This window comes from Homalodisca vitripennis, chromosome 5, assembly GCF_021130785.1.
Source record: "Homalodisca vitripennis isolate AUS2020 chromosome 5, UT_GWSS_2.1, whole genome shotgun sequence".
Classification (NCBI taxonomy): Eukaryota; Metazoa; Arthropoda; class Insecta; order Hemiptera; family Cicadellidae; genus Homalodisca; species Homalodisca vitripennis.
The window spans coordinates 49,934,777-49,954,444 of record NC_060211.1 but is presented as its reverse complement, the minus strand read 5'-3'; the positions used below and the strand labels follow the sequence as shown (position 1 = coordinate 49,954,444).

Genomic DNA, 19,668 nt, shown 5'->3' with positions numbered 1-19,668 from the left:
TGTAGAATTACTAGAGAGCACATAGTTTTAAATTCCGAGTTCATGAATAATGTAGTTAAATTATATTCAATTAAATTATGTAAACTTTATCGGCATACATTAGTACCTTTGAATATTCAAGTAGGAACATAACTAAAAACAACTTAAATTGTGAACATATCTTGGTAGTTGAATAAATTTAATCTGTGTTACATAAAACAAAATATATCTTTATTTTTTAAATAACATTTTCCGCAGATGACTTGTTTAGAAGATCGTACATTTTAAAAATTTCTAAAGCTAATATATATATATATATATTTTTGTACAGTTTATTAATTATAAATTGTGTGTAATAATATTCTAGTTGAAGTAATATTATATCATTTCTTATTTTTATATCAACAAATAAAAGTCACACACAAAACTGCTACATAAATATAGTGCGAATATTATTTTATTAAATTATTATTTTTATGTCGCTGTTACATTAATTTTAATCAAATGAACAATGACAATCAATATATATTACATGTTTGAATATAAGGCTTCATAGTAAAGCTCTTAAGTGTTATGCCTGAAGTCAGAATTTAAATGATTAATTTTTTATTGCATAAAAAATGCATTTTCCATGGCAATCCTGTCATCTATTATTATTTTTATTTGTAATGATATTTGTTCTCACTATTATTAAGAAAAGCATGTACACTTTTCTAATAGATAAAAATTTGTTTTAAAACACACAAGTAATATTATATCAGGTAAGTTTTGTGTGTTTATTAGAACCTTAACATGTGGAGGATTTGTATTAATGTGCTATAAATAAAATGAACTTTTTAACATTGTGATGAATTTATACTTTTAACGACTATTTTTAGTTTTTTACGTGATTTATTTGTAATAGATATCGTTCTTTGTTTTATCACTTTGTAACGAGTTCATAAAACAAAGAAATAATATTAATAGATTGACCAAAATAAATCCTAGAGCCTAGTTTACGTCCCATGTAAGGATCGTTAATGAAGGTACATTTTGTTGCTATATACTTATATTGTATAAATCAATTTTTTTTCTTTCCGCCAAGAAGTAGTCATAGACAGCCATACCGTACTATATACTAGTATTACAAATTTACCAAGGAAAATTTTGTTACATGCAAAACTAAATTAAAATATTCCTTCGAAGTCAAGAAAAAGATAGATTTCAAGTAAATCTGTCATGACTGAATGTCAGGCAGAATATACTTAACAATTTTGCAGGTTAACTGCAAAGCGCTAGCAGACTAACTTTAATATACTCGAATTTTTGTGATAGCAGGTAGGAGAAAACATTCTACAGTCGCCATAAGCCATAAAGTATAGGCATACCCAGCATTTGTGTAACGCTGGTGGTATGCCGTCCCTAACTACACAATATGTTATTATTATTTTAAACATTTTGGAAGCTCCAGTATATTCAAACCTTATAATATATATATATATATATATATATATATATATATATATATATATATATATATATATATATAACACATACATTAATTATGGAAATACATTTTTTAAACTGTTTTATTTACTATAAGCAGGGGAATATCCTAGATAAGAAATAATATTATTTTTATATGAATGTATATTTATAATGCATATTTCTTGTATAATGTAATCATCTATATTTTAGAAAATTTAAATCAGTGGTCTATGGTGTGAAATAACACAGAAAAACTTTATTATTAACACTTGAACATGAACACGAGACTTTTAATTTTCACTGATAACTTTCAGATAAGTTTTTATAAAACAAGCTAAGTTTGATTAGAATTATTATTATTATTTTTTTTATATGGCAAAAGACACGGTGGTCATCAATGCCCGGAATCTAAAATAAATATTATAAACGTATGTAGTCATATTGCTGTGGTTTTATCAATTAGCTATCAAAATTTATACTGCTGCTTTTTGACCGTTCCTTTCGCAAATTTGAATTATTGCAATCTTGATGCATAAAACAATGAGTAACTATAAATTATGTAAAAATGTAATTTTTTATGTATAATGTAAAATAGCGTATTCATGGTCTATACAATGTCCTTATAATTATAGTTTTTTTTTCTCTCTCTCTTCGTTTAATTAAACAGGCTCGGGTGAATTCCCAGACGCCTCGTGGTTCTCTGGGGGTTAAACTTCTGCCATACATATGTTATTTTTTGTGTTACTATGGATTTTCATTGAATATTTATTTTTTCCAGGGAGACATATATCCAGGAAGACATATATGTTGGTTGTACTGTCTTTGAAGCTATATGTGTTTTTTTTATTTGTTTTAAAAATTGGTTGAGTTCCTTGTATATTTCTATGTTATGAAGTTTTAATATATCAATCAAATTCATATTATGTGATCTAAGTAGATTATTTAATATCTTAAAGCGCAGGTTCTCTCGCAAACTCGTAGGCTGGGCATCGTAGAATAACGTGGTCAAGGGATTCTCGTTCAGCGAGGGTACAACTTAAACAAAGTGGTGTCAAATATTGTTTGATGTCAAACAACTTTGTATTGACCCGAGCATGTCCAAATCTCATTCTAATTACATTGACTATCTCCCACCTTTTGAAGTTTTGTCATGATGAACCAAGGGCTATGGCCTGTCGCACTTTCTATTTCTTTGTACCATGCCGCTTTTGGTGTACGTTGGCATACCTGTTTATATGCTACTGCATACTGCCTTTGTTGATAGGCTTTGAAGTCAGATGTTGGGATGTAAATATTGAACAATTTTGTGCCGTCTGCTATGGCTTGTTTTGCTAGGTTATCTATATATTCGTTATGATAAATACCTACGTGTGCTGGAACCCAGTGAAAAAGTGACGTTCTTGCCACTGTCAAAAAATAACCTTTAAACAAAGAACTGTCTATTACATTATGGATGATAACTCACCGGAATACCTTCCCTTTGGAGTAGTTGTATACGTTACTCAGTGCTGTTATGGCTGCTTGTGCATCTTTCCCACAGCACTCAAGTCCAGTTATGTTGTGCCGATTCCTAAAACACCAAATGCTACTGATGTCACCAGGTTCAGGCCAGTCGTCATCCAGCCTGCTTTGGCTAAGGTTGTGGAAGGTTTAGTGCTGGATGGAATTGATATCTAATGACATAAAGAGTATCATTGTCCCCCAACAACATGGGTTTTGCAAGGGTTCGTTCCACCCAGACCAACCTTGTCATCTACACAGACTATATTCTTTCTGCGTTTAATCGAAGACATCAAGTGGACAGCATTTATTTAGACCTTTCCAAGGCATTTGACAAGATTAGTCACTCACTTCTGATTTCCAAGCTCGAAGGATATGGTTTCTGCGGACTCTCTCTAGAATGGTTCAAGAGCTATTTAAGTGGACGCTCGCTGAGGGTCAAACTTGGAAAACCATTTGTCTGAAGGAATTTCCTCCCACCTCAGGTGTCCCACAGGGGTCCAAGCTTGGCCCTATTCTTTTCAACTTGTTTGTCAACGACATCATCAGCCACCTATCATCGGAATATATCTCCTCTTCGCAGATGACCTCAAGATATTCAAAGAAATTTACTCTCATGATGACTGTCTCAATCTTCAACGTGATCTGAACCTAATTGCTGAGTGGTGCGATGATAATAAGATGGTCATTAACTCAACCAAATGTCTTACAATCACCTTTCTGTCGTCTGAAGAATCCTGTTGCTTTCAATTACACTGTATCCGGCGACATCAAGCGAGTGACCTCGATAAACGACTTGGAGTAAGTTTGAGACTTACAAATTTGTCACCCGATGCACACATTGATGCGGTATCCTTGAAGGCAAACAAAATGCTAGGATTCATTTTTCGAATGTCTAGAGGGACGTTCGGTGACGAGACACTACTGCTCTTGTATAAGGCTTTAGTTCGGCCTAATCTGGAACATTGTACTCTTGTTTGGTCCCCTCATTACGCATCTCATATTCACAAACTACAGAGTATTCAAAACAAATTTTGCAGACTTTCAAGGAGTCCGGAGAGGTGCAGCCTATCGGGAGGTCTCTGTCCCCGCACTTGAGCAGGAATTTCTTCTGCCTACGCTGGAGTGCAGAAGGAGAATGTTTGATATTATTTTCCTGCACAAGCTTATCAACGGGGCGATCGATTCACCAGAGCTTCTGAGTAGGATATCCCTCTTGGTGCCTGCTGGAACCAGATCCAGGAATATGTTTTCAACCTGCCACCACTCAAACAATTACAGCTATCACGGTCCTATTGCTCGACTTCATAGGCGTGGAAACAGCATTCCTTCCGGTGGTGATATGTTTTATGACAGCATCGCACACCTTAAAAAGAGACTGCAACAGTAATGAGTGGTAGAGTTTTTTTCCCCTTAATATCAGTTGGAGATGATGTTTGTGATTTTTCACTATTGTGTAACATTATTTCACAAATCTTAATACTTATTTATTATTCCACTGCATAATCACTACTTTCTGTAATTTAATTAGTTTGTTATTTATTTTGTTGATGTTATATTTAAGTTGCATGAAAATGTGAAATTATTGTATATTGGCGGATGCCGTTGAAATAATAATAAATAAATAAATAAAATCGGAGAATATTATGATGTCTTTTTGTCTGATGGTGGCGAGTGTGAAGGTTGCTTGCAATATGGCTATAAGCTCAGCTGAGTAGCTGGATATTCCTTCTTGCAGGGAGAATTTACTCTGATATACAATTCTGGAATGTAGAACGCTGCACCAGCACCCATTCTCGGTTTTTGATCCATCTGTATATATTTTTAGCGATTGTTTGTATATTTTCTCTGAGGTTACTTCGAGAAAACGTTGTTTTACAATAGTGTTGTTGCTTACCTTTTTTGGATATTCGAGTGTGAAGACAAATTTTATTTCATTGTCCATTGTTTAATATAGGTTGTTTAAAGTCCCAGAAGGTTTTACAGTTTTCTTTAAGTGATAAGTTTGGGTCAAAAGAATTGATTTTTGTAAGGAAGTGTAAATACAATGGTTTAGTCTTCCTTCTCCAATATGGTCTACATTCAGTTAGCATGTTGAGAAACATGAGACTTCTGTATGCAGGATGACATTGTTCTGATAATATTTTATAAACTAACTTATCTGTAAGTATTGATCTTCTGATATTTAATTGGTAGTATGTTAGCTTCAGTTTGTAGAGCAATGATTGGGAGTGGTCTTAAATGCCCCTAATGATATTCTTAAAGCTTGGTTTTGTATTGCATCTAGTTTCTTCAATTCTTTGTTACAGACATGACCAAACAAAAATGATCCATAGTCTAACTTACTTCTTACCAAACTTTTATAAATATTCACTGCAAACTCTGGTGTTGCGCCCTTTGAACCACATACAATGGATTTTATAATTCCTATATCTTTCTGGGCATTTTAAGGAAGTATTGTTGATGTGATTCTTAAAGTTTAACTTATTATCTATAAGTATACCTAAGAGCTTAATGCTTAATTATAGTTATAAAGATAAATTCACCAGATTTCTTGCTGCTCATCAGCTGAGATCGGGTACAGCGAAAAATGTAGTAATTTGTTAGTTGAAATTTGGAATCGCTTATGTCATTGCTAAGGGTCGTTTCCGCCAGTAACAATGCTTTCAAGGGTTATAATTTCTCTATCAGTACTACCAAACGGAAAAATGTCATAGCTTTCTGAAGTATGCCAATTCACTTCTCAACACTAGATTCAAGTTTCTCATTTTGAACCTTTTAGTCGCTAGGCTTATCCAGACTTTTTGATCTTTATGGATTTTTGTTTGTTTTTCAACTGTAAGCGTGAACTGCGACATTCTTTAGGTAATATTATGAGGCTTCCGTAAAAGAGTTAGCAATTTGTCTTTAGTCAGATTTGGTCGTTTCGATGTAGAATGTGTTTGCAATCAGTAGCACATACGTCACCTTTCTCCTGTTTTCATTTTTCTTTAGCAGGAATATTTTCTGGTCCAGCCATAGGTACGAGCTTCGGCAGTACTTTAAGAGTTGCTTCGCACTGATGGTGGTAAACGAAAAAATACCTCGAAATAGTAACTATTAGGGTGCTAAACCAAAATTCCAGAGGGTCTGGTCACGAATGCTTCTAGCGGCATTCTATATAGTACTTAATGGACAACAAAATAAAACTTCCAGAGGGACTGACTAGGAATGGCTCCAGCTGTCATTGTGATCTGTGGCAGCATTAGTATGGAAATCACCGTCAGATACAAAACACAAAGTAGCATCTTTATGGACTGATACTCTGAAAAATAAATATTAACAATTAAATGTATTATTTCGTTATATAAATTTGAATGGTAAATGCGAAATAAATAAATAGCAGAGGCACAAATGCGAATATCTGCGAGCTTAAAATTGTTTTGTAGGTTGAGGTTGGCTAAAACACTTATTTATAAGACATTTTCAGTTTTTATTTTTTCACAAAAATTATGCTGAATTAGTTGAAAGTCATTATTAAAGGGAAGATTTACTTCAAATCACAGTATATTGTAAAATTTTGTGCTTTAAGATATCATATAGTAACAAATGAAAAATTGAGATCCTCTAAACTCGTCAGACCAATAGCGAAACGAGAAAAAAGATAGAATCATTATAAATAATAATAAAATACAAAAATAATATTATTAATATTATATATAATAATAATAATAATATTATAAATAACATTAGTCTTGTATGATCATACCTAGATACATAATCCTCATCATTACTAACCCAAAACATAAAAGTATTTTAATTTACATAATTAAGGAGAAGTAATCAAATTTGAATGAATTAATAAAGTAGTAATGGATATTAAATTATCAATATAACTATAACAAATCAATTTCACCTGGAAAGCAACCACAAAAGAGGATAGCGAGGCAGAATGGTGAAAAACCAAATTCTCAACCTGTGACTATGTGAATAATACAACAACAAAAAAACATAAGCTATCTACTAACCTAAAATGTTTTTGGTTTATGTAAATATGTTATATTTTATCAATCTTCATTATTTAATTATTTAAATATTGAGCTTAATAGTTAGACATCGAACCGATCTGATATATTTTACCCACCAGTTTCAAAGGGTAATAAGTCATAATACATTACTTGCAGTGAAGCCTACTATTTGTATACCTAGGTATAGATTGAAGTTATAAGCCTATTAGAAGTTTAATAGCTCGATATGAAGCTGTCTCAACAAGTTGTGATTGGTTTGAAAAGACTGGGAAATCAAACTTTAGTTTCAGAAGAATGTTTCAAAGTTCTTATTCAAACAGCGTCCAAGATACTGGCAGATCAAACAAAACTATCAGATTCTAGTAAGTTGCTTTTGAATCTATTGCTTGCTATTTCAAGTAATTTTTTAGGTTGAGACATTAGCATTGGAAAACACACAAATTGGATTGTTTGAGAGGTTTATTTTTGAGTTGGTAGTATCTTCAAGAACTTCTGTCATCTCCATAGAAGCATAAAACGGTAACGTGTAGAAATCCCTTCTAATGTCTATCCCAGAATCTCTTTCATTGAGGGTTTTCTCTATGGGTATTTATTTACATTAGCGTGACCATGGAAAATGGACTTTTTTCATGGGTTAGGCATTTATAGCCAAGTATTATTATCACAGGTGCATATGAACTGGGGGGAAAATATATTATTGTATTATATTGATGCTTTTCGGACATTATTGCGTTAAGGAGCAGGGGCATCACGTGATCTGGGATTCGACTTTTGCGAGTTCGAGTTAATTTTTTGGTACTTTGGGATTATACCGACCACACCCAGACATGAATCGTTATTTCACATTTCGTTTCTACTGATTACTAGATTAGCGTAGAACAATATTTCGTCAATATAAAACAGGAATTGTCTTATCGCAAACACCTCCCCATCCTCAGACAGAGGTCAAAGTCGAGCGTCTAGTAGATAACGTGATTGCAGAGTCTCGCCGCCCGTTCAGCTGGTGCATCGCTTTGTTGTACTTCCGTGTTTTACCTCTACATTTCTCCAAACACAAAAATTCAACAAAAACAAACATTTACCAAAAAAAACTTTTTATTAAAAAAACACTCAAAACTTGTTTTTATTCTTGATCACATTCCGCCACCCAAAATGCGAGTGCCTCCGGCCATCAGCGCGGGCTTCGGCAGCACCTTCGGTGCTGCCCCGCGCTGATGTCGACGAAAGAAAAACATCCCTCGAGATAGTACCTATCAGTAAAATATCAAATTCTAGAGGGGCTAATCAGAAATATAAATTGAATTGTAATGGAAAGGCAATGATGTACCGTGCAAATCACGTGATGCCGCGCGGCCTGCCGTAATCAGGATTCTCGAGAAAGATAAGATAACAGCGACAACAATACCGATCACAATACCTGGAAATGCTTGTAAGTTTGTAATTTTGTAATTGAAGAGTTGTTTTTTCGTTCTATCATGTTTGTTTCTATAAATTTCTATTTTTGTGTTCTTCATACTGGTGTGGTCGGTATAATCCCAAAGTACCAATTTTTTTTCTAAAAGAGCAAGCAGTGCGCAGCGGGCAGGCATCGTTGACAGGATTAACGTATTAGTCAGACTCGTCTTTACGAATTGCTTCCACGTGAGATGCCGAACATCCAACACAAAGGTGTGCCATTACCACTACTGAACTAGGAGGTTAAGAATAGATGTGGAGGAACAACGGTAGTTCAAAATGGGGTCCCTTCTTTATTTGACCAAGTAATACCAAACTGTCAAATATGGATAGTGTTGCCAGAGGCACGATAATTATCGTAAAGGTACAATAATTTCATTGATTTTATGCGCCGGTAAGATACATGATGGGTAGTTATTATCGTACCATGAAAGATTTTTGACAAATTTATACAAGTAACAAACCAAAAGTTAATTATAACATAATTTATTATACGAACATAACATACTTTTTCATTAAATGTGTTTGGTATGATTATTTTATATGAAAGTACGATAATTTCTCGTTGTTGGTATGATAATCGGTTTTTAAAATCTGGATATACTGAGTTTGAGCAGACGTGGAGTTATAGGAAACTGTCAAAAACGGAGTTTTCAGAAAAAAATCGTAGCTCCTTTGATTTTCATTGCCGACGAAATTTTTTCTTCAATATTGTTTTCAGGAAAAATTGTAGTTTTCAGGAAAAAAAAAGGAACATACCTTTCCATGGTCACGTTAATGTAAATTGATACCCTATATTGTATATTAGACTGAAGTATAGTGTAGTATACCTGTCGGCTGCAATATAAAAAGTGGCCCAGTCATTTGAATCAATTTCAAATTTACTTTTCTGCACATGAATAATGATATTCTTCTTATTAACCTATTGCACTCATCCTCCAGAACAAACAATAAAACGTTTTAGGAGATGAAAATGACAAATAATGTATTTCAGAATATTAAAAGTGGAACTACTTTCCTTGCAAGATAGTAGGAAATCACGGTTAGATGAATTTACAATATTTGTTTTGTCAAGTTATGTTTTCTAGCTAGCAGTAATGGCCGGAGGCATTCATGATCAGACCCTCTAGAATTCGACCTTTTAGTAATAGGTCCTACTTTGAGGAATGTTTTTCGTTTGTTGCTATTAGTGACTGGAGGTACGCCATATAATATCATATCAAAGGTAAAAATTTCCGCTGAATAAAATTTATATAAATAAGAAGAAAATTCCAAATCAAATTCTTTTATAGCTTTATGTGCATTTTTGAATAATGCAAACCCTATAAATGTCTGGGGTAGTTTTGGAAGATAATTAACAGGTTTATTTTTATTAAAAATATTGCTACTCTTATTGCGTTACTAGACTTTGTGTTTGCATCAGATCAGAAATATTATTTTTATACTCAAGTATTAATATATTATGAACTTAAAATGACTACAGATTAAATAGAAGAAAAGCTTAACATGCCAAACTTTCCTTTCCTGTATAAAGAATTTTCCGGTACTTTGGGATAATGCGAGTGCCTCCGGCCATCAGCGCGGGCTTCGGCAGCACCGAAGTCGGTGATGCCGAAGTCCGTGCTGATGTCAACGAAAGAAAAACATCACTCGAGATAGTACCTATCAGTAAAATATCAAATTCTAGAGGGGCTGATCAGAAATATAAATTGAATTGTAATGGAAGGCAATTATGTACCGTGCAAAAAACTTAAATAATCATGTGATGCCACGCGGCCTGCCGTAATCGGGATTCTCGAGAAAGATAAGATAACAGCGACAACAATACCGATCACAATACCTGGAAATGCTTGTTGATTGATGGAATGTTAGTTCTGTTTCTCAACTACATCGTTTTATAACGTTCTAAGTTCATTGAAAAAAGTTTAAAGCGTTGAGGGCATATAACGGAATCTGACCCCATTAACAATTGATAATCGTTGTAAGTTTGTAATTTTGTAATTAAAGAGTTGTTATTTCGTTCTATCATGTTTGTTTCTATAAATTTATATTTTTGTGTTCTTCATACTGGTGTGGTCGGTATAATCCCAAAGTACCGAATTTTCAATCCTATTTTCCCAACAAACATTTGATGCCTTCATCTATATATTAAAGCATAACTTTGGAATGTATGTACTCAAACAGACAATCCGTTAAAGCTTTAGGTTGATAATAACTACATTACTTAGAGGTATACCATTGTAATCTAAAAATATATTTAAAATACTTAAAGATTTTGCTTACATTTTTGCTTTTTAAATTGAGAAAGTATACTATAAAATTTTAATTTTAGGGTTATACAAATATTAATTCAAATTCGTAGGAATGAAATTAATACCTAAAACTGTTATGTCATAGTATCAGATGTTTTCTTTAAAATAGGTTAGGCACGAGAGTAGGGATGTACTAGGTAGTAATTTGTTGAAAAAATATATAAAACAATTTATATGGTAACTGAATCAATGATTCTTACCTTTGTTATAATTCATGTGTTTTCGGCTATTCGTAAGTCATCAAGTCTCAGAGTGGTGAGCGATATGTGTATAATTTTGATCCTATACTTTATCTTGCTATGTACTTCCTGTTTGTTTTCTTACATTCTGACAAATTTGTGTTATAATAAATATTAATGTGGTGGATTGGTTTTTCAGAATTAAATGAAATTTGTGTCTCGAAACCTGACATTGTGAAAGAAAGTTTTGCTTCACTCTTGATACTACTTGTTGAATCATCAAGACACAATTTGGATGCAAACACGCTGACATCAACTCTAGAGAACTATAATTTGAATTCATCCCGTCTTGAGAGCATTGGCAACCTTTATGAGACTTACAAGTCTCAGTTTCGGCTCTCATTGGAAAGAATCGGTACATTTCGACCACAGATTGTAGATGTTAAATGGAGATTGGATTTTTGTGTTAAGGTACGTTGTAACACTTTAGTTTTTATTCTCTCTATAGTTGATTTTGTGTAAAAGATTCCCAAATAATTTTAAGCGTATTTCTCTATACTGAATGTTGTTTTAGTCTACTGTGGTAGGCATTGTATTTTGTACAAATTTTTTTGCAAACTTTCATACACAGACTTCTTTTCTTTTTTTAATACAAATTTTGGGATATCTGTAGTAAAAAACCACTGCTAACTTTCCTTATTTCTTGTCAATATTAAAAGCAACTTGTATTATGGAATAGCACGTATTACATTTTTCAGTTTTATAATGTAGTAAAAATTAACTCAAAACTAACTATAAAACAAATGTTGTGGTTGAAATTCCCTTTAAAAACTGTATATAGAATTCAGATCTCTAATCCCACAAAGAAGTTTGTTTTTGTGTTCTGTATTATAGGTTTGAATAGTATTTTGTATATTACTTTTTAAGAAAATTATAGATTTAAAATATAAAAGTCCATAAATAGTCAAAATTTGTTGAACATTTTTAACATAACAAAGTCAAATTTAACACATTTCTGATTGAGTCTACCGCAGTCAATGTGTTAAGGTGGTGCAATAGATATTGGGTTGAGTAAATTTTTAAACATATTACAGTCACAGTCCATTAAGATGCCTTTCCTGAAGACAGAAATAGAACAAACAAATTTTTTGGATCACTTCATGAGAAATTATAGAAATTTGAACTAGTCATTTTGGATCATTTTATAATCAGACCCAATGGAAAATGGTTGTTGATAAGGATTTCAAATTTTTACAGTCATGTGAAATATGATCGAAAGGAGAGGCATATTTTTCATTTTGAAAAACATAAATTAATTTTCCTACTATGTTTAGAATGTAATGAAAAAAATATTAGTTTTCTATATTTTTAATTAAAAATATATTACTCCCTCTGAGAAAATGATATCTAAAATTCTGCATTTTTATAGAGTAAAAAATTATTCATTTGAAATCTTGGTTTTTAAAAAGACACCATGTGCCTTCATATTTTCAGCTTCCTGTTGCGCTGCTCGTGGATAAACGAGCAGGAGCGCACTCGCTCTTTCCCCCACCAACGTCAGTCCTCCTGCCAGCCTTAATCCTCCAAACCATCAATTAGTTCTTCTCTTCCTTCACTCTGCACCTGATGTCTCCATTATCGGCTCTATCATAACCAAACAAATAGTTTTACAACAAGGCTAATCTCATTGAGTGTTGCTTGTGCTAATCTGAGCACACTTATTTAATTACATTTTGAAAGAAGACATAAACATAAAAGAGAAAGAAAAAGTTTACCCTAATTGGAATCAGTCAGGTTAGAATAAATAGTCTAATTAATAAATTATGTATCTATAAATGTAGAGGTAGGAAAATTAGAAAAGAAACTTAAATTGATCTATAGACGAGGCTGTGCATATGACGCAGAATGTAAGATTATCTTATAATTTGGCTCAAAGTAAAATCGTTAAAGATAAGGATAAGATTTTTACGGGATGTATGCAAAAGATACATTCAGATGAGAAATGAACTTGTGTTTTTTTTTGTAGAATAACTAATTTCTTAAAAAATTACTTTATTAACAAATATGTTGTTTTCTAAAATTATGATTATAAAAAATATTTCCTCGTGTCATAAATCATTAAGTTGATTGTATAGGTTACGCTACTAATACAATCAAAGGTTTACCTCACATAGATACTTCAAAAATTTTAATTTTCAGCCATTTTTATTTGAGCCTGGTTTACACAATTGCTTAAATTTTTTTAATATAAAGGTTTATAATTCCTGTAAAGTGATCAAAAACATGTTTTACTAGATCACTTCTCAAACAGAGTTATTCATTGAGAAGTTAACGGCCTATCCTCGAGGTCTGTCGTCTTTAATTTTTGTCTGCCTGTCTGACCGACCGCTATCTCAAAAACAAACTGACTTATAGACATGTAATTTTACATAAACTTCATTTTTATGCAAGGAACGTCGAGTTCAATGGTGGTGCATGTCCAGTCATGGAATTTGACTGAGCGTCATTGAAGCCTATCACTGACACAATTTCTTTTTTTCTACCAATGGGATGAAAAGTTTATTTTCTGTATTACTGACTGCCTGTCCATAAGGCATATCAAGAATAAAATGAGTTATACACTTGAAATTTTGACTGCAACCTCAGCGAAGTGTGTGATGTGATATGTGATCTGGCTTACTCCTGCCTTGTTTGTATATAGACAAGACACAGTTTGATGATGGTTTCAATATGTGTTTCTTTGTCGATAAGTAACACTCTTTTCTGGGTACAATCCCCGATGGTCTGGTGGATGACAGACTGGTTAAAATAAAATGTCTACTGTCCATCAAAGACAACTTCCTCCTCAATACTATCAGAGTAAATAATAAACTGTGATTGGATGAAACCGAAGGGGATGCATCGAGACTGAAAGGCGAGCTAGTATTATCAAATTCAGGGCCAATTAAGTATAAGCAGTAGGACTTTTTTTGATTTTCTTGTTTTCAAGAAAGCAGGGGGAATTTTTATAAAAAATATTTGAAAGACATCAATTTGGGAGCGTGTAGTTCCAAAGTTAACACAGTTTTATATGGAGTGCATGTTGCCTGATATTGTTGACAGTCGAGTGGTGCGTCTAATTAAAATTAGAAACCCACCATTTATAGTTCAGGCTCAAGAAAATTGTACTAAAAAAAGATTTTAAAAAGTGATGCAAATTTAATAAAAAGTGGAAAAGAGAAGTAAATTTAGTTATTCTTCTAAACAAAATTATTATCAATTATTATTTTGAGGTTGAGTGGTAGAGAGAGCTAAATAGCCCTAACTCTGTCTCTTAAATAAAGGCATATTTCATTTCATTATCAAATTTATTTTTAAATTCAACCCCTTTGCTTGAAGTTTGTTTTTGGCGATGGAAGGATTGTGAAGGAAACAGGATTTTTCCAAACATATGCCATTATTCAGTGATACAAATAGTCATTAATACTATGTTTTGCAATGTGCAGTCTGATCTAGAAACATAGGGTTACTGACTATTTGTATCATTGAACGATGGGAAGTGTTCAGGAAAATCCAGTTTCCTTTTACAAGGTTTATCAATATAATCCTACAGTCAAACATAGGCCTCTTCCTGAGATATTGTGTGTGTGTGTGTGTGTGCGCGCGAGCGTGCGTGTGCGCAAGCATGCGTTCAAGTTCAATCTTTATTTTCTAAAAATACATAAAATTTACATCCCAGTACACTTCAAGTGGCGTGTTTGTGAGTTCAGTTTGATCACATTACACAATTATTTTTAGTGTTCATTGTTTAATTTATATTCTTATAACATTTTCTTCACTTAAACCAAATTTAGAAACCAACAACAAGCAGTTTAAATCTAATAAATAATATGCCAGGAGATTAATATAATATAACTTAGAATAAAGCAGCAATAACAATATGTACAAAAAACAATGAAATGGCAAGCATTACAAATTTCGGACATTTGCCATCGTTCAGTGAAACAAGAAAACAGTAACACTACGTTTCGAGATCTGCAATCTGATCTCTTCTTCAGGTAAAGAACTAACCTAATACATAATTACAAACTAGGTTAAAATAAACAAATCTTACTAAAGCGTTGTGGCACGCCTAAGTCAGGAATCACAACCTACATGTTATTAGTCAACTTCACTAACACTAAAGACATGCACTTAATACAAAACTATACAAAACACTAATCATTAAAACTAAACAACGGAATACAGGTCACAATACGTCTTCACTCGTCTACTAACCACCTACGACTGACCAGAGGGACTAACCAATGGCAATCGTGACGGCTGGCTGAAACAAGATGGTGGAAATACAAGGGAAGGGGAACAGGAATGGGCCCTTTCGTTCATGCGAGATGAACTTCTTAAAACCATATTGTGACTCCGCATTGGTTTATTACAAATATCCGATCCGTTTGATACTTTTGGTTTTCTCTTTGCCCACATAATACATCGGGAACCACATTTCTTCAAAAGGAAATTAATTGAGGCAACATATATTAAATTGGCAGACCAACCAATCAGTCAACCATCAGTCGAGATTAGGCCGCTTTGGTTACCAATTCTAAAAAATGAACAAAGAGAAAACCAAAAGTATCAAATGGATCGGATATTTGTAATAAACCAATGCGGAGTCACAATATGGTTTTAAGAAGTTCATCTCGCATGAACCAATAATAACGAAAGGGCCCATTCCTGTTCCCCTTCCCTTGTATTTCCGCCATCTTGTTTTAGCCAGCCGTCACGATTGCCATTGGCTAGTCCCTCTGGTCAGTCGTAGGTGGTTAGTAGACGAGTGAAGACGTATTGTGACCTGTATTCCGTAGTTTAGTTTTAATGATTAGTGTTTTGTATAGTTTTGTATTAAGTGCATGTCTTTAGTGTTAGTGAAGTTGACTAATAACATGTAGGTTGTGATTCCTGACTTAGGCGTGCCACAACGCTTTAGTAAGATTTGTTTATTTTAACCTAGTTTGTAATTATGTATTAGGTTAGTTCTTTACCTGAAGAAGAGATCAGATTGCAGATCTCGAAACGTAGTGTTACTGTTTTCTTGTTTCACTGAACGATGGCAAATGTCCGAAAAAATCCTGTTTCCTTCACAATCCTTCCATCGTCAAAAATAACCTTCAAACAAAGAATTACAAATTTACAAGCAATAATAAATAATGCAGTGATAACAATAATACGTAATAAATATTGTAGTGGTAAACATACAGTCTGACATTCTCTAACCAAATAAATAAATAATCTAAGTATAAATAATCTAAGTGGCAACAAGTAGTATAAACAATATAATATATAGCTTTCAAACAGTACAATTTCAAAACACATTTAAACAAATTCTTTTGCAAAATTGTTGCTTGCAATGTACAAAAGTAATGAAATGAGAAGCAATACAAATTAATGAGCAATAACAAATAAATTTATATCTAAGTGGTAACAAGCAATATAATTTGAAGTTAATAGCTTGCAATGTAGAAAAAATAACGCAATGACAAGCAGTACAAATTGACAAGCAATAAGTCATATAATTTGAAATTTAATAAATATAAATAAATATTCCAAGTGGCTACAAACAGTAAGTAAATAATGCAGTAATAACAATAATACGTAACAAATATTGCAATGGTAAACAATACAATTTTACATTCACAAACCAAGTAAATAAAATAGTCTAAGTGTTATCAAGCAGTATAAATAATATATATGGCTTTCATATAGTACAATTTCAACACACATTTAAACAAATTTTTTTGCAAAAGTTAATAGATTTGATTTTAACTTTATGTTTTTTATCAAATATCACCTCACATATGCGCACATGTGTGTGTGTGTGTGTGTGTTTTTTGTGTGAAATAAACTAAGCAAATTATGTATTTTAGGTAGGAAATTTTTTCATTATTCATTATAATTATTATGTGTTTTTTTATTAGTCTTGTCCTTTTATAATTGGAATATAAGTAAGGGAAGTAGTAGCATTTAAATGTAAAAGTACAATTTTTAAAAGGTATGATATTTTGACATAAAATTGAAATTTATGAATGATATAGCATTGTTTAACAATATACTGTATTTATAATACAAAGGAAGTACAACTATTGCAAAATATGTCTAATAAGTTTGATATTAATACTTTAGCAATGCTAAAATGTTTACAATACTAAAACTTTTGCAGTAGATTGCATAGGAAATACATGTCTACATAAAATCATGTGAAACAATGTGTTTGTTTTCATGTGAAATCACTGTAGCACGGTGGGTTTGCCGTCTGAGAATGTCACATGAAACCAGCATGTGTGAAGTGTGTAGGTGGTAGGTATTTAAATTTACACAAGGGAAGTGAAGTTAAGTTTGTGCATTGAACAAAATTGACTTGAGTTTTTAGAATTTTCAGATAATTTACAGTAACTTTTGTTCTTATAAATTTTTGTATATCTTGTAGGCTTCCAAGATAGTTGCCACACAAAGTGTTGAAAAGTATATAATAACATAGCACCAATATGGCAATATTACTGAATATGATCATCATCATAGTTTCTAACCAATTGGAACTAGTTTTGTTTGGTTTCGTGAATAAGTTTATACGTTGTATTTATGTTTATATTCATATTTCTGTGTGTTGCTTATGTTTGTCATTTTCCAAATTAAGAAAAGTGCCAATTTCAGTTTTTGAAACTTGAAATTGTCTAAAAGATTATACTAAGGTTAATCCTTAACAACCTAGTATAGCCATCTGAAAACATCAGACACATGTACTCATTTCAGGATGAGTGTCATTTCCAGGATTACCTTTTAAAAGATGTACATTTACATAACAATTATACAACTATTCAAAATTGTCTGTGGCCAATCATAAGCTTTCAATATACTTTCCTATCAACAAATCATATTAAGTTATGAATATACTATTTGAGACAGTTTTTGTTTACTTTCTCACTATATGGGGAAGAAGTGCTGTGTTATTTGATTTGATTGCAAGTTACATTGAAAATTTGGTGTAGAGTTTCAGGACACCAACTCTAAAGCGATTACCATGGAAAATTGTAATTGATTAATTCTTTGATATATTCAAGCACTAAAATTAATCCTTAACAACCTTAGTGTAGCCATATAGAAGTAGCAGGTTCTTGTACACAGATTTATTATACTCCGGCATTACATTTTGAGCTGTGTGTTAACTTTTGCCTGTATTAGTAGTAATAAATTGAGAACAAAAGTATAGTTTCAATAGTATAATAGCCGTAAAATAAATTATTTGTTCCTTAAGTCTTTTTTGGTCTTTTTGCAGTCTAGTAGTCTTGAACATGAGTCCCGCCCTTTGTTTTTCATCCAGATCATCACAGAAAGTGTGAAAAGGACGACATTTACCGAAGAGCAACCGATCTTGAAGAAATACAGTTTTATATGTTCGCTGCAACAATTGCAAGAGCTTGTGACAAAACTTAGAGATGCCACACGGTTGATCCACTCTATTGCCAATACTAAGGGATGACCCTCCAAATTAATTAAGGACACATTATTTTAAAAGTAAATCCTTATTTTGTATATTTCTCTTTATTGTTTTATTAAATTGTTTTTAAAATGTATATAAAAGTGAATAAAGTAATAAGTGAATAAATGTATGTTTAATTGTTTTATTGTGATCCATGTGGTGTTATTCAAGGGACTTTCTATTGTGGTTAAATATAATACACAAAACGGTAGACAGTTACATTTCAATGCTGAAACACGCAGTGTACCGCTTACATAAAAATGGATGAGCAGAGTTTTAACAGATCATGTGTTTTGTAGCAGTACTGCTTTGCTTTAAATTTAATTAACCGAAAACAACTGCACAGAATTAAACATTATGAAATTATGTGTTTATATTTACTGAGCCTAGAGATTATGTGTAAAAATAGCTTCAGATGTCCAAATTAAAAATCATTGTCATATTGTATAGGTTTTTCAGAACGGTTGAATAAAGATGTTACTGAGGAAGTTTCAACTAAGAATTGGAAAACTGCACAATTCATAAAGTGTACTGCTGTATGTACAAACAAAACCTCAACTTGTATAAGGTCCAAACTCTGTGTGTACTTTGGAAAATGTTATGTTTCCTTAATTTTAAGTTAGAGAGACAACCTAATAAAGTTTTTGCTTAAATATTGATATAAATTCATTGTGCCAAAATATGGAACTCTCTTCCAGAGAAAATAAGCCTTTGCAAATCAGCCTTCTTCCCAAGACAACATTAAATATACAATATACACATATATGTTGTTTCGTACACAACAACTCATATGTGTTCATAGTTCAATACTGGTTCCGATTGCTACAATCTCCAGTCATAACTGGATAAGGATAGAATTTCATAACAGTTGTCTAGCCTCCCCCTCCAAAGTTTTTTCCTGACTATGTTCTTGATTGTGATGTATTAGTTTTGCTTATAAATCAGTGTAAAATTAAATTTTGTTTATGTCGCACTGTGTTTTCCTGTAAAATTCTCTGAGTGGGTATGAAAAGATGCAGACTCTAGTCAAATTTGGAATTTTATTGAAACTGAAAAATTGGCTAAACATTTTAATATTCAATACCTTAATTGACCATAAAATACATGCACTTTTATCAGAATCCCCCTGTATATTGGTTACATTAATATTAATAGAAGACAGAAAATTCATGATTTGAGAGTGTAATTCATCATGAGAGAGATTCCAAACATTAAAAAAAATGCAGGAAAGATACTAATTGATTTACAGTCTTGTGAAA

General features: G+C 32.3%; 1 protein-coding gene across 1 annotated transcript; it reads left to right on the top strand.

The window, feature by feature from the left end:
• Positions 1 to 6,924: 6,924 nt before the first annotated feature.
• LOC124362136 (COMM domain-containing protein 3-like) lies at positions 6,925 to 18,539 on the top strand. The gene is made up of 3 exons (XM_046816364.1): positions 6,925 to 7,315; positions 11,099 to 11,370; positions 18,206 to 18,539. The coding sequence occupies exons 1-3, from the start codon at positions 7,180 to 7,182 to the stop codon at positions 18,407 to 18,409; spliced, it is 612 nt and encodes a 203-aa protein (XP_046672320.1). The 5' UTR covers positions 6,925 to 7,179; the 3' UTR covers positions 18,410 to 18,539.
• The last annotated feature ends 1,129 nt before the right edge of the window (positions 18,540 to 19,668 follow it).

Excerpts from the sequence above, each read along its gene's own strand:
- LOC124362136 (XM_046816364.1), top strand. The coding sequence starts at position 7,180 with ATGAAGCTGTCTCAACAAGTTGTGATTGGTTTGAAAAGACTGGGAAAT. Across the intron at positions 7,316-11,098 it reads AACAAAACTATCAGATTCTA|AATTAAATGAAATTTGTGTC; the intron begins GTAAGTTGCTTT and ends TTGGTTTTTCAG. Across the intron at positions 11,371-18,205 it reads GATTGGATTTTTGTGTTAAG|TCTAGTAGTCTTGAACATGA; the intron begins GTACGTTGTAAC and ends GTCTTTTTGCAG.